The 16,349-nt window shown below is 41.3% G+C and overlaps 2 protein-coding genes across 3 annotated transcripts; one reads left to right on the forward strand and one right to left on the reverse strand.

The window, feature by feature from the left end:
- Positions 1-431: 431 nt before the first annotated feature.
- On the reverse strand, positions 432-3,296 carry LOC105911555 (polyadenylate-binding protein-interacting protein 2). Its single transcript, XM_012840376.3, has 4 exons — positions 3,162-3,296; positions 2,403-2,550; positions 2,137-2,316; positions 432-1,446 (listed from the first exon to the last, which is right to left on the reverse strand). Exons 2-4 carry the CDS (start codon positions 2,541-2,543, stop codon positions 1,390-1,392), a joined length of 378 nt encoding a protein of 125 aa, XP_012695830.1. The 5' UTR covers positions 2,544-2,550; positions 3,162-3,296; the 3' UTR covers positions 432-1,389.
- A 1,232-nt stretch (positions 3,297-4,528) lies between these two features.
- Positions 4,529-16,176, forward strand: matr3l1.2 (matrin 3-like 1.2). 2 transcript variants are annotated; one of them, XM_012841290.3, is made up of 21 exons: positions 4,529-4,612; positions 6,161-7,121; positions 9,621-9,682; positions 9,804-9,842; positions 10,033-10,136; positions 10,316-10,374; positions 10,811-10,930; positions 11,406-11,531; positions 11,680-11,838; positions 11,933-12,057; positions 12,163-12,733; positions 12,874-12,985; positions 13,140-13,159; positions 13,251-13,373; positions 13,482-13,610; positions 13,695-13,817; positions 13,928-14,058; positions 14,154-14,457; positions 14,589-14,739; positions 14,844-14,959; positions 15,553-16,176. In XM_012841290.3, exons 2-21 carry the CDS (start codon positions 6,324-6,326, stop codon positions 15,604-15,606), a joined length of 3,426 nt encoding a protein of 1,141 aa, XP_012696744.2. In that variant the 5' UTR covers positions 4,529-4,612; positions 6,161-6,323; the 3' UTR covers positions 15,607-16,176. The 2 variants fall into 2 exon arrangements, with proteins under 2 accessions (XP_012696744.2, XP_031413780.1); XM_031557920.2 differs by having other exon boundaries at positions 4,557-7,121.
- The last annotated feature ends 173 nt before the right edge of the window (positions 16,177-16,349 follow it).

The raw sequence follows: 16,349 nt of genomic DNA on the forward strand, positions 1-16,349 counted from the left end.
CACCCTCAACCAACCCAAAATATTCGTGGACATCTGCCCAGGCTCATCAATATGCATAGACTCAGTCTGGGGGTATCTGACCTGCCTAGGCAACAATAGAGTGGCAGTCTGATCTATGGCAGACCACTGCTCCTGTCTTTATACCCCCAGTCAAAGAACAGCCTCTGAAAACTGTCCTTTTGAGCACAAACTTGTAGGACCTCTTTTCATAGGAATCACTAGGACCCACAGACATTCTCTTCCCCCAAACCGTCCAGTCATTTGCCATTGTCTCTTCCTTTCACGAGACATGGATTTAGTGCACAGGACCCTATGGGGTGAAGGCCATGACATGTAGCATGATGATAGATAGATGTAGAGGAACTCCACCTGCCAGTAATGGAAGATGCAATAGTTGTCTTTTTGGAAAGCACAGAAAAAGTAGTCATCAATGTATTTTAAGAGTTTATCTTTTTCTTTTTGGTTGTTGTTGTTGATATGATTGGAAGTTACCAGCACACAATGCTGCCCGGACAGAGGCTAGTGCAAAGATGAGCTAACATCGCCACCTAGTGGATAAAAAGTATACAACAACCTCAGCTTTTCAGTCTAGTCAATGTCTTCAACATTTGATTATATGAATACATGAGGACTAATAACAGTGACTGCACTAACACACAAGATGTACAACAGCTTATAATTCAAAAGGACCACAAATATTTTATTTATAGATGTATTAAAAATATACATATTTTACATAATTTTATGTATTTTTTTTCTCCAGTATTTTAAATATTCCCTACATAGCAGTGTCAAACGCTTAGTTGTAACATAAAAAACAATTTAACAAATGCCATGAAAGCACAGAAAAGGTCAAATGTAACTAAATATAAAAGTAAAGATGAGAGATCACCAAAAAGGAAACATAATTTCTCCATTTCTATTGGTATACCATTTCTATTGGTATACCATGTTATAAAAATAAAAAATTATAACCAATTTTTCTTGGTTAGCAGTAGTTTCATGCCTCCACATTATCCTCAAGTATAACTTCTGATTTTAAAATGCAGAGAAAGCATGATGGGACATCTTCAGTAGTTTATAGAAGTACAGTACAGTTCAAGGGCTGTTCCATAGCATTATACGTGTAATGTCCGAACGAAATGTACTTCTATGTTCAGAACTAAATAGACATTTATATTTGACATTTATATTTGATCAACAGCTGGAGAAAAAGAAAGCATCATCAAAGTTGTGTAATATAATCTGCCTTTAAAGTAGCATGCAAACTATTTGGAAACTTTGGCAAAGCTGTAAGTGCAAAAAGTGACAGAAACAAAGATCTCATCAGGAGCCTCTTAGCACTGACTCACAGCACAGAGATGGGTTACATTCATCACAGGACTGAGGTCAGTACTTCACCCCAGGAACAAATTCTTTTGCATTGGGATTCAAATTGCTGTTAACCTGAAAGAGAGAGGAAAACAGACAAACAAGAAATAAGTAATGATTTTAATGTGATACTTCTACCAAACTGCATTGGCAAGAAGACATTGAATGCAAACTGCTCAAGTTACTTTCTGCATGAAGTTGAATTCCTATGCCAAAATGATGTCAGCCAAAGGATGTGGTCGAGAGTACTAAACATTATGTCTATTAATCTTTATGTCCATAACAGTATATTATGGGGTTTTCCTGTAACAACAAAAAGAAGAGTGTTCACCACAGACTTTCCTTGAAATAAGTTGGTCAGAAAGATCTTGCGTAATGTCTTCCTTACCAAGAAAGACAACACATCAAATTCCACCCATCTGTCAGCACTACAAACTACACTGCAATGAGTGGTAAAGAAGTATGATGGTGATTTTTGTATGGCCAAAAGACTTGTTTGAGACTCAGTCTGAGATATGATGAGTCAAGAATTCAGGTTTAAAAGAGAGACAGAGGTCCTTAAATTCGGATTCCTTCGAGTATTGGAGGAGTACTACATGTTCCTGGAATGGTGGTGAAAAACTATACTACTGAAACAGCAGCCTGCTATTTTCCTTTGTTATTGTGGACGATCTGACTGCTCCAACATTTTGTCAATTATGCAGAACTATCCATTTGGCTGGGAACAGAGTTTTACTATATAGCACACTTGGAGAGCTGACTTACTACTAAGTCGTTTAACATGTATCCATCACCAATGACCAGGGCACTGAGCTGGTCCTGCAGCTGAGCAAAGGTTTGAGGAAGATCACGTGCTGGTATGAACCAATCATGTTCCTCCTCCTCCTCCAGCATCTCCTGGAAGCATCTTTCGATGAACTCTTCCTCCAATAACTCCTCTTCAATCTGATAGAACCACACATATGCCATTAGGAGGGGTGACAAACAAAGGGAACTTCATAAACACCTCAAATGGTATAACAACAGCACACCTGTCTGTTGAACTCCTCCTCATTCTCCATCCACATGTATTCAGCAAAGGGGTTCTCTTCACCGTTCAGATTGCCATTAAGGATGACATCGCTAGTCTTGAAGCCTGTGTTGTTGCTGCAGCAGCGGCCGGGGTCTTTCATTTTAACCCTATAATAGTCATAAAATGATTAGGCCTAAGTGATAAAGATAGACAGACCGTGAACCAATTACGCTACTATATTTGTACTTCCGATACTTATAAGGCCTTAATGCATTTAACTCATAACTCATCATTTTGTTTGGCAAAACAAGGGGGTAACAATTAAATTATCGGATTAGAAGAAAAAAAAGTCACAGATCCAGATTTACGTTGATAAATAAGCAATATAACTATGCCAGTGGGAGGTCTTAGCGAGCTAAACATAGACATACCGGTAGTTATATAGAGCTACCAGATACGTGATGATTAAATGACATCTAAGTGCTTTGCAAGAAATGTTACTTACACAACAAAGTAACTATCTTTTGGACCTAGTTACAAAAATAAACTTAGTCGCTAACTAGTGCAGACGCAGCGAAAAGCGTCGACAAAACGGTGTCTTACACAACCATGCTAACCTAACTAAAAGACAGACTGTGATATTAAATGGATTGTCTTTATCCAGCAAGCTGGAAGGCATCATCATAGCTAACTTAAATGTCAAAAATCTTTGACAATTTCTCTCTAAGTGATCTCGGAAGGTTAGCAACTGAACTATCTCAACCTATAAACCACTTACTTTAATATTTCCAGATATACTGTTTTGTTTTTTTACCACCACAGCGATGTTCTCGCAATTCGCTTCAGTCCAGATAAGACAAGTAGGGTAGCCCAGTGTAATGGCGGCCGTATCTGTTTACATTTTGAGGGTGAGCCAGAGAGGCGGTCATTATTCGAAACTCTTTGGCTGAACACTTCGGAGTGATTGGTTAAATGTTATGACACTCACAGTCACGCCCTCCCCAAGAGGCATGAAACCAAAGGCGTCAAATGAGTTGAACCGTTTGGCCTACATTCACTTGGGATGCTCGCAGTGTTTAAAAATAATATTCCATGGAAGACTGTAGCAAACCATCTATATTGAAGTTCAGAATATGCAGCAGTTAAACAGGTGAGGTCAATCTCTGAGGGTGTAAGCATAGAGGTAGGGGGTGTGAGTGCCACTGAAGAACTAGTTGTTATTGAAAATGATGACATAATAGTACCCACTAGTCACAGTCATCTGATGCCATAAACAAGCATTTAGGGCCAGATGGACAAGGGTGGACCACATTAAGAGTTGCAGGTGCCTTTGAGATATTTAGATTTTCAGCTCAGTATTGCCACATTTTTTTTGTCTTGGCGATCACACTTTGTTATGCCAACTAGTAAACTTCATCTGTCTTTTTATTGGTACATGCACTGACTTGGTCATTTAGCATGTTATTAGCAACCCACATACACAATACTGTTTAAGACATACATAATGCAGCCAAACATAGTGAAAACATAAAAAAAAAAAAAGCTAAATTCTCAACTAAGTGCATACATAGTTCCTGTGAAATTAAGATACAGGTATAGGATGAAGTCAGAAGTCTGACTTGATGGTGCCCCAATGATTTTGATGCTCATGGGCAGATGCCCATTAAATCTATCTGACCATGGAGCTTTATGCGGGCCACTATGTGTTTGAACGGTATGTCAAAAGCAGGCTTATGTTTTGTGTTTCAGTCTGATTAGAACTTACAGCTGCCATTAACAAAAGTAAGCACTATCATAAAATTATCAATTAACAACGTATGTTACTGGTAACATCTAGGCTATAAAAATGTAAAGGGTTGGTGAAAATCAAAAAGTATAAATGAATAAAGCATGTGGCAAAACGGTGGGCCATTTGTCTGTAACTTACAAGTGGACTGCCCGACAACCAATGAGCAAAAAGGCCAATGGCCCACCAGCTCTGCCCCCAAAAATATCGATTGTTATTATACATAAGTTCCTTACATCTGAGCTACATACGTGCAAAAAGACGGAAGCAGTTCTGTGATGAGACGAGTGCTGAAGTAAAAGTACTTTGTAGTTATACTCCAATACAGTAGAAGGCGCCGTTATAACCAAAAATATTGAAGAGGGGCAGGGAGAAACGCGTTTCCTCTGTCAGAGACTCCGTAGACGGGCTTTGACTACCCTGACAGAGAAAGTCGACGTTCTGTAAGTTTTTTCAATTTTAGGGTATCTTATGTTTGGGTTAAAAGCAAGTTGTAATACATCCATTGTGAACATATGTAATTATTTATGTTCCGTTCATTTATGCAATTCAATTACTGTTCCCACAACTTAAAACGCTTACCTAGGCCTTTCTCTCCCAACTTCGGCTAGCGCTAGGTTTAATGGCGGCCATCACATTTAACCTAGCTTATTAGCTCGCAGTACCTAGATGAACGTAATGCAGCAGAAAGTGTTTACGGTTCATCGGCACTAAGAGGAAAGTACTAATATAGCATACAAACACCTATCTCTGTAGCTAAATTGTTGAACTTAGAATATAATTGTTTAGCCTCAAGTAAATCTTCCAGGTATGTTGATTTGCGAACGTGGCTGGCTAACATTGTTGACTAACAAAAATCAATCATGCCAGACATGGGTAACGTTGACGTTAGTGGGCCTGTTCGCTGGGTTGTAGAGTGAAAGCCATTGGCTTTTACTAATCCAATTTGTCATAATTTGTTAGACATGTACGTGTGATGGCCTCGTCTAATTTGGCTTGTAGATAACATTACTTTTGTTGATTGATTCATATGAAAAGGTAGCGGTACTAGGCTAATGTCACCTAGCCGAAGACTTTGATTAGCCTACCTTTGAACCTTGTGGTCGAGATCGATCAAATGACCAGCTTTCCGCCATTATCAGAACGTTACTACTACTGTAACGTTGACCGTTTTACCAACAATCTAAGCGGGTTGCAAGTCAGTCGATATGATTCTAGCTATAACGTTAGCCTAATGTTAGACGTAATGTCGAGGTTATAGTTTTTGCTGACTGGATCTTTGCTGCTTTAAGTTAGAATGACGCTCTTTGGAATGCCTTGCATGCATTTCCGATCTTAATTTTCTTCTTTGTATTTAACGTTGAGTTAAAGTGTGCGTCAAAGCTATTCCTCTGTCTCATCGGGCTATTGCCCAATCATCCAAGTTCCAAGCGTGGCTCATAATATGTTCGTGTTAGCTGATACTAGATTGAAGTCTTCCTGTGCTTTCCAATTATGTTAATTCGATTGATCAGATTGTGTTCAGGAAATGTTAGAGCTTGCTACTACCTGAAATGTTCATTTGGGGAGTTGGCTGGTCATCAAAACCTTCTTTTGGTATTACTTAGACTTAAAACAGATTATTGACGGATCATTTGGCTTGTCCTGTCTTATTTCCACCAAGCAGTCTTTCAGATCATAATGGCCATATAAGCTATTTTAAATATTATTTACAGTTGTGCATTTTTCCCATTATGGAATTACTCTTTCCAGAGCCTCGTGTGTAGTCCCTTCGAATCTGTGATCCCACTCATTAGTTTCCTGTCCTGTTCTGTATTCTGGCTTTGAAAGTGATTCTTCCAGCTACGTTTTCCACAGGAAAATTCTTGAGGGAAACCATTAGTTATTATTGACTTCATATATCTGCTTATTGAATTGTTATCGCTGACATATGCCTCTAATGTCTTAATTGAAGGCATGCTAGAATTTATTGCTTCATTGTGTTTCTGCAGACGTCATTTCATTTTGCCATAGAAGAGGAGTTATCCTTTCACACCACTGACTTGTCTTTCGGTTCTTTAAACTGAATTTTATCCTTGGATCTCACTTTTGTGGACTTCGTTCAGCGGTCTTACTCTGCTCTCTTGCCATCCAGAGCACAACTCTTCCTCAGCAATGTCCCAGAAGATTCCGGGTGACAGTTCTCAGAAAGGCTTTGCGGTAGGGCGTGGGCTACTTGCCGCTGCTGAAACGTTGAATTTCAGCATGGGTGAACCCAGCTCCAACAGCCTATATGGCTCCACTTCCCGACCAATGAGCAACATGGCTAGAGGCCCAGGAGGCGGACAAGGGAAAGACCATGACCCTCAGCTGTCCCGCCGCGTGGGCAGTCACCTTAGCAACACTATGAAGCTGTTCGCCAGCCTTGGTCTGTCGCCCACAGACTTGGACGAGCTGGCTCAGGTTCCAGAGGAGAACATCAGTGTGGAAACTTTGCCCAATCTTATCATGCAGCTTAAGAACCGGAAGGTGGAGGCCAGCCGCCGCATGTCTGGTGACCCTAGGGATATGTCCTCCCACTCCCCAGACACGTCATACCGAGCAAGTAGAGACGGCTGGGGAGACATGCAGGAAGGGCACCTGGACTCTTCCATGGGGCAAGCACCAGGCCGCGTGGCACAGGGCGACTTCGGTTACAGTTCCATGCAAGACATGCCGTCTCGAGGGTATGACCGAATTGATTATGGCAACACTGGTGCCAGCAATGGCAACCGAGACCGTCAGTATTCTGAGCTTTCCCATGAATCTTACCGTGGGCTTGGCATGGGCTCCTCTGCAGCGCCTGACAGCATGCTTATGCAGAGAAGGATGGGCTCCCCTTCCCAGGGTAAAGTGCAAGACTTCTTGGGACTCATGCCCCACATGTTTCCACATGTGTGTTCCCTTTGTGATTTTGATGTGCATTCTACCATGGTGAGTAATTTACACCACTTTGTATTCCACATACACATAACACTCTCTGCATCGACTTCTTTAAGTGGGTGACTTCATCTCTTTTATTGACATTGACCTAGCTGTTCAACAGAAGTCAAACATCTGTTCCCTCTTTTCATTCAACTTGACTCCTTTTTGAGCAGTCATTCTGCACAAATTTAATCTACTTATTCATAATTCTGTTTATGATTGTCTAGGTTGTCATTGGTATCTTCTCAAGTGATCTGAATTCGTTTCATGTTATGAAATACATCATAACCTGTTTACTTGTCACAAGTTTTGGGTTTGAGCAGATATTTTAGCAGGATTTTAAAGTTTATTTTTGGATTATTTTATAAACAGACTAGCCTATAAAGCATAATATTATAAACATTGTTTGCCAAAAGCAATAGCCTTGCATACACATTTTTGGTTATGTGCCCATCTATCACAGAGTTGTAGTTACCAGTGTATAAAAGCTACCTGCTAATGTATTGACAAAATAAAATCTAGTATTGTCATCAGATGTATGCCAGATGAATGGGACAGAACAGAATAGTTCTCTTCAGGTTAAAGTTCCATCATGTACCAACTAAACTGTCACATGAGTTCTAGCAACACTAAACACTAAATGAAAAGTAACCGTTCAATTTATACGAATTACAATGAACTCTTTGAGGTAGCCTGTTAGGGGCCTTACCCTTGTTGGTGCAAAACCTTGCATTAAGGCAGGTTTTCAAAACCCTAATTTTCACAGCAAAGTTAAATAGCTGTCAAAAGTTTGCACAGACACCTGTATCCTACTTCTGTCAGTGTGTGAGGGTGCTTGTACATTGTACATTAGTTTAAAGCACAACATTACATTTCTTTTGAAAGGCATGAAGTAAGTTGGTTCTAAAATAAAGTGCTCCTTGCCAGTCTGAAATATAATTTTTGATCATCTTAATGAGTGTTTTCTGGCTGGTCTGCTGACACTGAAGTCTCAGACATCTTACTCTGATCTTGAAACTCTTCATTACATGGGACAGGCTCACTCAAAGACCACACCGATAATATGGTGTTTAATCACCGCTAAATAACAAAAGAAAAGCAAAAACACTCATTGTAAGGCTCAGATTTTTAAGTTGTTTTACATCTTAAACCTTCCTATCCAGTGCAAATTGAGTGGTAAGAAATCAGGTGAAATATCTCACTTCCAGCTGAGTTGCAATTTTGACTGAACACAAATGCAGACAACTTGATGTCATTGAGAAGAACGGAGTCTCAAAGGATTTATGGGCTGGACAGATGACATCAATCACAATAAATGTGTTAAAATGTACAGTTCCATTTTTTCACAGTATAAAAGACCACAGTTTCTCTAAAATAAATAAGCTACATTAGCTAGTTTAAATAATTTTAAACATTGTCAGATCAGCATGAATGACTAATAATCACACAATCATCAGTTGTTCATTATGTATGGGATAATGTGTAGTCCGGCGTTCATTATCGAAAAATAAATCCCGACGGGACGAACAGGACCCCGACGCGCAGTTGAGGAAATATCAGACCTGCGAACGTTAGGGTGGCCCATTCAAATCAACTTAACTTTTTGGAACATTCTGAAGAGCCGTATAATAAAATCAATATAATTCCCAGTCCTATGTAGTAATGTCACGACCCAAGTATAACAGATAATAGCTGTACTCCGTGGTACTTCTGCTCGCACTACCCTGTGTTCCATAATGGCCGAATTTGATCACGTTTAAGTGCTTCAGAGAACATCAACAATCGGTACAGTATGGTAGCATGTTTATCACTGCAAAAAAAAGAATGAAATTCAAGTGTAAGATTAAGTTTCGCACCAACAGCGATTTAAAGAAGTGGTGTTTTCTGTGACATTTCCTGTCTGAGTATAAAATAATTACAAGACTGTGGCTAAAACACAATTTATGCTTCTGTGTAGAATCTATGCAGAGCCTACGCAAGTGGCCTACATCCTACAGAGAAATAGACACAAAAAACCCGTTATTGTAACCAAAAATAAGTCTGAGGTGATTTGCGAGGTGTCTGCCAGCCAACTATCTTACGTTAGCACTTAAGCTTATGTTAACAGACTAATGGCGCACAAAGTACGCAGCTTGCTAGCGAAGTAAACGGCGGTGAGCAAATCATAGCAGACTCATTAGTCTATACACACCCCCAACCGTTGGGCAAGCGGACCAATCACAGTTGTTGCGGTCTGCGACATTTCTATGGAGGTGTACATCAGGCTACGACGTAGGGTACAGGGCTACGCCACATCTACGACGTACATGTTGCGCAGAATCATAAGCCGGCCTTAATGGTAATGGTTCATATTGAGATCAAATAGCTGACCAGACCCAAAACTTAATTCAATTAAAGCCTTAATTAATCAAAAATCTGCCTGTTTCCAGTTATCTATTAGCCACTTCATGGTAGGTTAATCATTGGCATGAACAGATGTCAAATTCATTTCCCATTGTTCTCCCACAGGAGTGGACCCAGCACACCAATGGCTTACGCCATGCAGAAAACTGCAGACTCCTCCTACAGATGTAAGGAATTCATCTCATTTGTATAAGGAACTAAATATATGCGTTGACAAGAATTTTTCAGATAAACACTGCACAACTGCCAACTGACTGACCGTGCCATCTGTCTTTTTTCTTTTTATAGGTATCCAGATTGGGATCCTCACATGCCCTCCAACAGAGCGTATGTACCTCTGAAATTGATCTAAATCATTTATATCTAATCTGTTAGTGACTGATAAATTATAACATGGGAGCACGTTCTAATCTGTTAATGACTGATAAATTATAACATGGGAGCACGTTCTAATCTGTTAATGACTGATGGATTATAACATAATTATAACATGGGAGCACGTTCTTGTATTTTAAAGCTCGGGGCCACATCCAATGGACACGCCCAACCGCTCAGATGGTCTTCTGGGGGCTGCCCCTAGGGGGCCTGGACCACAGAGAGGAGGGATGAGTTCCAACTGGGGTAAGCGTGTGTGTGTGTGTGTGTGTGTGTGTGTGTGTGTGTGTGTGTGTGTGTGTGTGTGTGTGTGTGTGCTCATGCACGCATGCATCGAGAGAGAATGGAAAGACAGACCGACACAGATAAAAAGTTTCCCATGTTGATTGTGCTTCTGATCTGTTTTTTTTTTCTTTTCCTTATAGGTTCTGATCCTGGCTATGGATTTTCAAACAAATCTCAGTCACTTCCTGGACCTGGAAAGGTAGGTCACAGCGTGATCAGAGTGAATGCATAAATATTTTCCGAATTATTATCAGGCAGTTATCCAATGCCATTAGTTGAACCACAAATATGTTATGCATATGATGCCACATGTCAGATGTCTTTTAAAAATATATAATTACAAAAACAAAAATGGGATGGAGAGCCACAAAATGCCTTTTATAGTCCTACAACTTCAGATTTCCCACTCCATATCCTCTTTAGTGTTTATGTGATTAGTATCTTTCCTTGTGAATGGGACTCAGATCTAGGATAACCATCATCTCAACACTATGTACATTATGTCCATGGGTCATACACGGCAGTAAAGAAATAGAAGTGTGGAAAATAAGCGGACACAGGGACTCGGAACATGAAATGAGTTGAAGTGAAGTGAAGTGTGCATCACCGTTTCCCCCCTCGGTTGCCTCCTGTAGGTCAGAAGAGGCAGAGTTGTGGTGATCAAGTACGAGAGGAAGCCACTGTCGTCAAACAGCCTGTTTGGTCTGGCAAAACCTTTCGGGACTATTCGGGAGCATCTGGTGCTAAAAAAGAAGGTACTTAAGCCAAATAATAATTTCATATTGTGTGACCGTCTCTACATTCACAGTTTCATTCATATCTGAGCAATTTGAACAGGACCTGTAACATCTTGTCTTGTCACTGGTCTTTTTTTCCAAAACCACTACTTTCAAAGCTGCACTGCATAGCTCTGAGATGTTGATGTTTGCAACTCCTTCAACTTCCCAGTATAATTGGACGTTGTTGCAGAAAGAAGTCAAATTTAAAGGTGTATTTTGTCCATTAGCACCCACATGCTTGGACCATGCCTCAGTTGACGAATTTTGGGCTTTCAACATATGCTATGGGGATAAATCCCTAATAAGCAAGATAAAAAGCTTAAGAGTTAGAACAAATTTAGAAATCTAAACGGCAGCTCCCCAACATGCACAAAGACTCCCAAAGACAGCACGCCCGGGCTCAAAGTTTGTAATCATTGTACATCGCTCTCCTCTTTCTTTCTCACTGCAGGCTTTCCTTGAGATGGAGACCCATGAGGAGGCCCTGGCCATAGCTGAGTTTTATCAGAGGAAGCCTGCCATGGTGCATGGGAAGGAGGTTCAAGTGTATTTGTCCAGAGAGATCGCTGTGATTGATGTAAGACTTTGTTATCTCTTTTAAATAACTGTGATTTTAAAATGTTTTTTATTTTTGCATGCTTTTCCATGAGGGAGCTTGCTAGTTTTAGACCATCTCAGTGTTTGAAATAGTATGATTTTATTGTGTGTGTGTGTTTATTTCACAGAAAAGTCAAAGTGAGAAAGAACCTGCAGACCCTAAAGCCCGCCAAAGTCATGTTGTTTTCTTCTCAAATCTACCAAGAGATCATGAGAAGAAGTCTGAGTTGCTCACTGTTGCCCGTCGATTTGGCTCGGTGGAGAAGCACCTGTTCTTAAACGGCGAGGTAGACCCCCCCCCCTCTGGATTACAGAATGAAGTTTCAAGTGTGTTCTCAGCCGATCATGCAGTGAAATTCTCTGCAATCCTTTTCTCCACAGGCGTTTATTCAAATGGGCACTCCTGACGACGCTGAGATGTTAGTTAAATACTACACCTTGAACCCGCTGACCATCAGAGGGAAAAGCGTCCGCTTGAACATCTGCACTAAATACAAGACCCTGACGTAAGAGATGAGTTTAGTCCCATTTGAAACAAAACTGCGCCGTGTTTTTGTTTATACAGATTAGCATTATGATGAATGTTGTTGTTGTTGTTGTTGTTGTTGCAGGGTGCATCCCAGCAGGGGTGGGGCACAGGGCAGACCAGACTGGAAGGGGAACAGCTCCAGCTCCAAAGCATCCTCCAAGGGTCAGAGGTCGTCCGCTGCATCCAAAGGCAAGGAGAGCAACTCTGAGAAGGCAGACACGTCGCAGACTGCTGAAGAGGAGGATGGCGCCCAGGCAGAGGGTTCGGGGGATGAAGTGGCCGGGGTCATGGAGGGGGACGACCAAGAGGAAGGCGACCTGGAACATGAGCAGGAAGAGGAGGTGGAGGAGTCTGCCGAAGCAGAGGCGGCGGCCAATCCTGAATCGGAGGAGAAAACTGAGGAGGGAGAAGATCTTCAACCCTCCACCGACATCGAGGGGGACAAAGGAGGCGATGCAGCGGCAGCTCCTCAAGAGGAAGCCCAGGAGGAGAAGGAGGGCCCTTCACAGGAGGATGCCCCACAGGAGGAGGAGGAGCAGGAGGAGGCGGCAACGACGGCTGAGCAGTCAGATTCTACAGAGGCAGTCAAAGACCCTGACGCAGATGACGAGCCTCAGGATGGAAGTGATACTGAGGAGCCAACAGAGGACCAGGCAAGTTGTCACCGCATCAGTGCTCTTCTTACCGCTCCCTCCGCGGTGCATATCTGCCTGGGCAACTTGTTTGGCTTGCTGGTGTCCTGGGTGCTTCAGTTGTCTCGGCTGATTTTAAGTTTCTTTGGTATTTGTTGTAGCATGGTGAACCAGATTTCCCCGAGAACATGGATGACTTTGTTACTCTGGATGAGTTGGCCGAGGATGAGGATGGAGACCGGCTCGACTTCACGTCCAAAGGAAGGGACTCAGGTGTGTGGTTCTTCTGCTGTGTGGATCTGTCAGTTAGCTGATTACTTAAACAATGGCTAAAACATGTAATTGTGTTGCAAATGATTTGTTTCCCAATGAAATTCATTGTTTAACATGCTTTCACATTTTGTTGTTGTTGTTCCCGTCTCAACAGGAGGCTCAAGAAAAAGTGGGGTAGGTGACAGTGCATTAGCAGGAGATTCTCTTTAATGTATTGGATTCTCTTTTTAATATTTTGTGAAAAATAAACATGTTTTCCTTGTAGGGACTGAGGGTTGTCAATGTTGTTGGATTTAGAAGAGGCATTGACTACCTTGATGAAATTCTGTCGCTAGCCAAGCCATTTGGGAAAGTTGTCCGTCACCTGGTTCTGGATGTGAGACCAGAGGTAAATCAGATCAAATATTAAAAATGAGTGTGAAAAATTATGTATTTGTTATAATGTATTATTACTATTATTATTTGAATGATTTGCCCATTTCTACTCGCATATCAGGCTTTTCTGGAGCTCTCAAATGAAGAAGAAGCAAGGTCCATGGTCAGCTTCTATAACAGTAATGTCCTCCCATCTGTGTGTGGAAAACCAGTGAAAATTTACCATTCGCAGACGTACGCAACCATTCAGGTAAGGTTTTGTCCCAGTCCCAATCTTTCAAATAATTTTCAACATCTTCAAGTAAAGACACCAACAGAATCTTTCTCCCCACAGAGTGGCAAAGTTATATATGTGGGACAAATTCCATACTTCAAATCCTCCGACGCGACCCTCCTGAAAATATCCGAGCCGTTTGGAAAGATCAGACGCTACTATATGAATCGATCTCGCAATGAGGTAATCTGGGCTTTAGATTCATTGTTTCAAAAAGGTCGTTTGAGATCTTCTAGACCAATAACATATGTCATTGAGTTGTGAGCTGAAATTCGAAATACATTTCCACGTAGTGTTTCATTGAAATGGAAAGGGGGGAAGATGCGGAGAGGATGGCGGAGGCCTACAAGACCAATCCACCGAAATTCCAAGGAAAACGTCTGACCATATACGTGAGCAGGAAATACAAACAGCTCAAGCATGGGTGAGGTTCCTGTCTGACCATAGCAGGTCTCTGCCTCTCGGTCTCACGTAGCATATGTGTGTGAAAACAACCGTTTCTCTCTACTACCCCTTCAGACACAGACCACCAAGCCCTGAATCTGAGGAGAAACGGCCACCCAAGAGGGAGCGCGCGGCAGCAGAGGGGCAGAACACCGGCGACTCGCCTGCCAAGCCTGCTGCCAAGAAGGACGAGCAACCTCCGGCCAAGAAGATGAAGGAGGAGATCGTGAAAGACGACGAGCAGCCAGAGGCAGCGGAAACATCAGCAGCAGCTGAAGAGACCAGTGAACCGACTGAGGAGGAGGAGGAGAAGGAAACGGAGAAGGAGGACGAGAAGCAGGAAAACACAGACACAGACCAGAAAATGGATGCTGAAGAGGTAAACGTGTGTACTTTCTCCAGAAGATGACTGAATGAAGGAGATTATTATATAATGACAGAGATGAAGATGAGGCTTTTGTCAATTAGTTTCATTCGTCTCCCTTAACGTCCTAATGTTGGTATTGTCAGGGCACCAAGAACGGAGAGGTTGAACCCCCAGCTGCTGCCCCCGTTGAGGACGCCCCAAAGACTGAGGAGGTGGTCACCCCCGAGCCCGCTGAGAAGAAGCCTGAGGTTACCCCCCCCGCTTTCGGACCATATGAGCCAAACACCCCCGTTGGTAAGAAACAGATTTCAAATATATATGTGAACATTTATTTTCGAAAGGCAGTGCCTCTAATATTTTTTTTTGTAAATAATTATGTTTGCTTCTTACAATTTTAGGTGTAGAGTTTGTGAAGATGGGTTATTACTGCCGAGTGTGCTTCCTCTTCTACTCCAATGAGGAGACTGCCAAGAAGGTTCACTGCAGCAGCAAGGCCCACTATGAGAAACTGAAGGTATGGTGAAACACTATACACTATATTCTAGCAGGTCTTTTACATTTAAACATAAATTTTACGTCAGTAGGGATGTAACGGTACACGGTATTATGTTGAACCGTTCGGTACGCCCCCCCAATACACACACATGAATCGCGGTATTAAGATATGTCGTATTCCTTTAATTTACAAAACTTGCTTATCAGCCTTCTGTATGCAAATAGGAGCTGGAGAAGAGAGGGGAAACTAAAAACAGTATTATCTCAGCTCCATCTTGACAAGGGTGAAGGCTAGCTAGACAGAGAGAAGCACATTTGGAGAGGCATTCCCGTCCTTCAAATCCTCTGTGTGGGAACGTTTCGGATCCGTCGCTCAATTACAGTCTGCAAGCTAACTAACTAACTAAATGTAGTAGAGACGTATATATATTTATATATGAGTGCATTTATAATTTATTTTTTGCTTAAATATAAAGATAACAAAACCGTTTTGTTACCATGGGCCAAGGAGTCTTCACCTATATCATCTTGTTTTCCTTCAAACAATATAAATGATGTCTTTAGGCTGTAGAGTAAATGTTTAGTAAATGTTTTTTTCTGATCTCTTTTCAGAAACACCTGGAGAAGGATAAAGCAAAAGCAGTGAGCTCTGGCTCGAAGAACTGAATTCATTTTTATATTGCAAAGGTTTAGAATTTTGTTTAGATTTGTTATGTTTGTTTAAGTTTCAGGGGAAGTGTTATTTTCCTTTTTATACCTGTCTACTTGCTGTGGGAAGGTTAAAAAGGTTTGCATAAATATTCTGTGAGCTTGTTATAAAAGTTCTGTTTTGCATGCAGATTCCTTTGTTGAATGTAATTTAAAATGTTGCTCGTTTTACTGCAACCTTTATGCCACATTTCTGTGTTTTGTGGCTTTTATTTTCACATGACATGCTCCTGTCCAAAATGTAGAAATGTATGCAGTATGATAAATGCATCAAAATGGAGTTCCTATCCCATTTAATCGAATCACTCAAATCCTGTTATCTACACAGGGTAAGAGATTCCCAGGTTTGCAGTTTATACATGAATTGATCAGTTAGTTCCCTGGTAAGAACCATCATCATTGCATCGTCTTGTTGCACCCCCTTAACACTACTAAAGATCAAGACTGGGCTGTATTTACCAGTCCCTATGTATATGTACCTGTTTTGTATGGAAGGGGTCAAAAATAAATGTTTAATTTCCATTGGTATATATTGTGTAGTTGCACTTCATTGTACCTCAGCTTGGTAACCATTAGAATTATACACATATATATTATTTCTTTGAAATATATTTGCAGGATGTTTGTTTTAATGAGACCGTTTCCTGAATACGCAGCTTTAATGGATTTGAAATTACAGTACTAGCTACAATACTTATAAC

The sequence above is a fragment of the Clupea harengus genome, chromosome 20 (genome assembly GCF_900700415.2).
Source record: "Clupea harengus chromosome 20, Ch_v2.0.2, whole genome shotgun sequence".
In the NCBI taxonomy this organism is placed as follows: Eukaryota; Metazoa; Chordata; class Actinopteri; order Clupeiformes; family Clupeidae; genus Clupea; species Clupea harengus.

Bases quoted from the DNA above. Each gene is read 5' to 3' on its own strand.
- LOC105911555 (XM_012840376.3), bottom strand. From the start codon at position 2,543: ATGAAAGACCCCGGCCGCTGCTGCAGCAACAACACAGGCTTCAAGACT. The intron at 2,317-2,402 runs GTGTGCTGTTGT...TGGTTCTATCAG, and splicing joins AGGAGGAGTTCAACAGACAG to ATTGAAGAGGAGTTATTGGA. The intron at 1,447-2,136 runs GTAAGTCAGCTC...TCTCTCTTTCAG, and splicing joins ACATGTTAAACGACTTAGTA to GTTAACAGCAATTTGAATCC.
- matr3l1.2 (XM_012841290.3), top strand. From the start codon at position 6,324: ATGTCCCAGAAGATTCCGGGTGACAGTTCTCAGAAAGGCTTTGCGGTA. The intron at 10,931-11,405 runs GTACTTAAGCCA...TTCTCACTGCAG, and splicing joins ATCTGGTGCTAAAAAAGAAG to GCTTTCCTTGAGATGGAGAC. The intron at 14,740-14,843 runs GTAAGAAACAGA...TTACAATTTTAG, and splicing joins TGAGCCAAACACCCCCGTTG to GTGTAGAGTTTGTGAAGATG.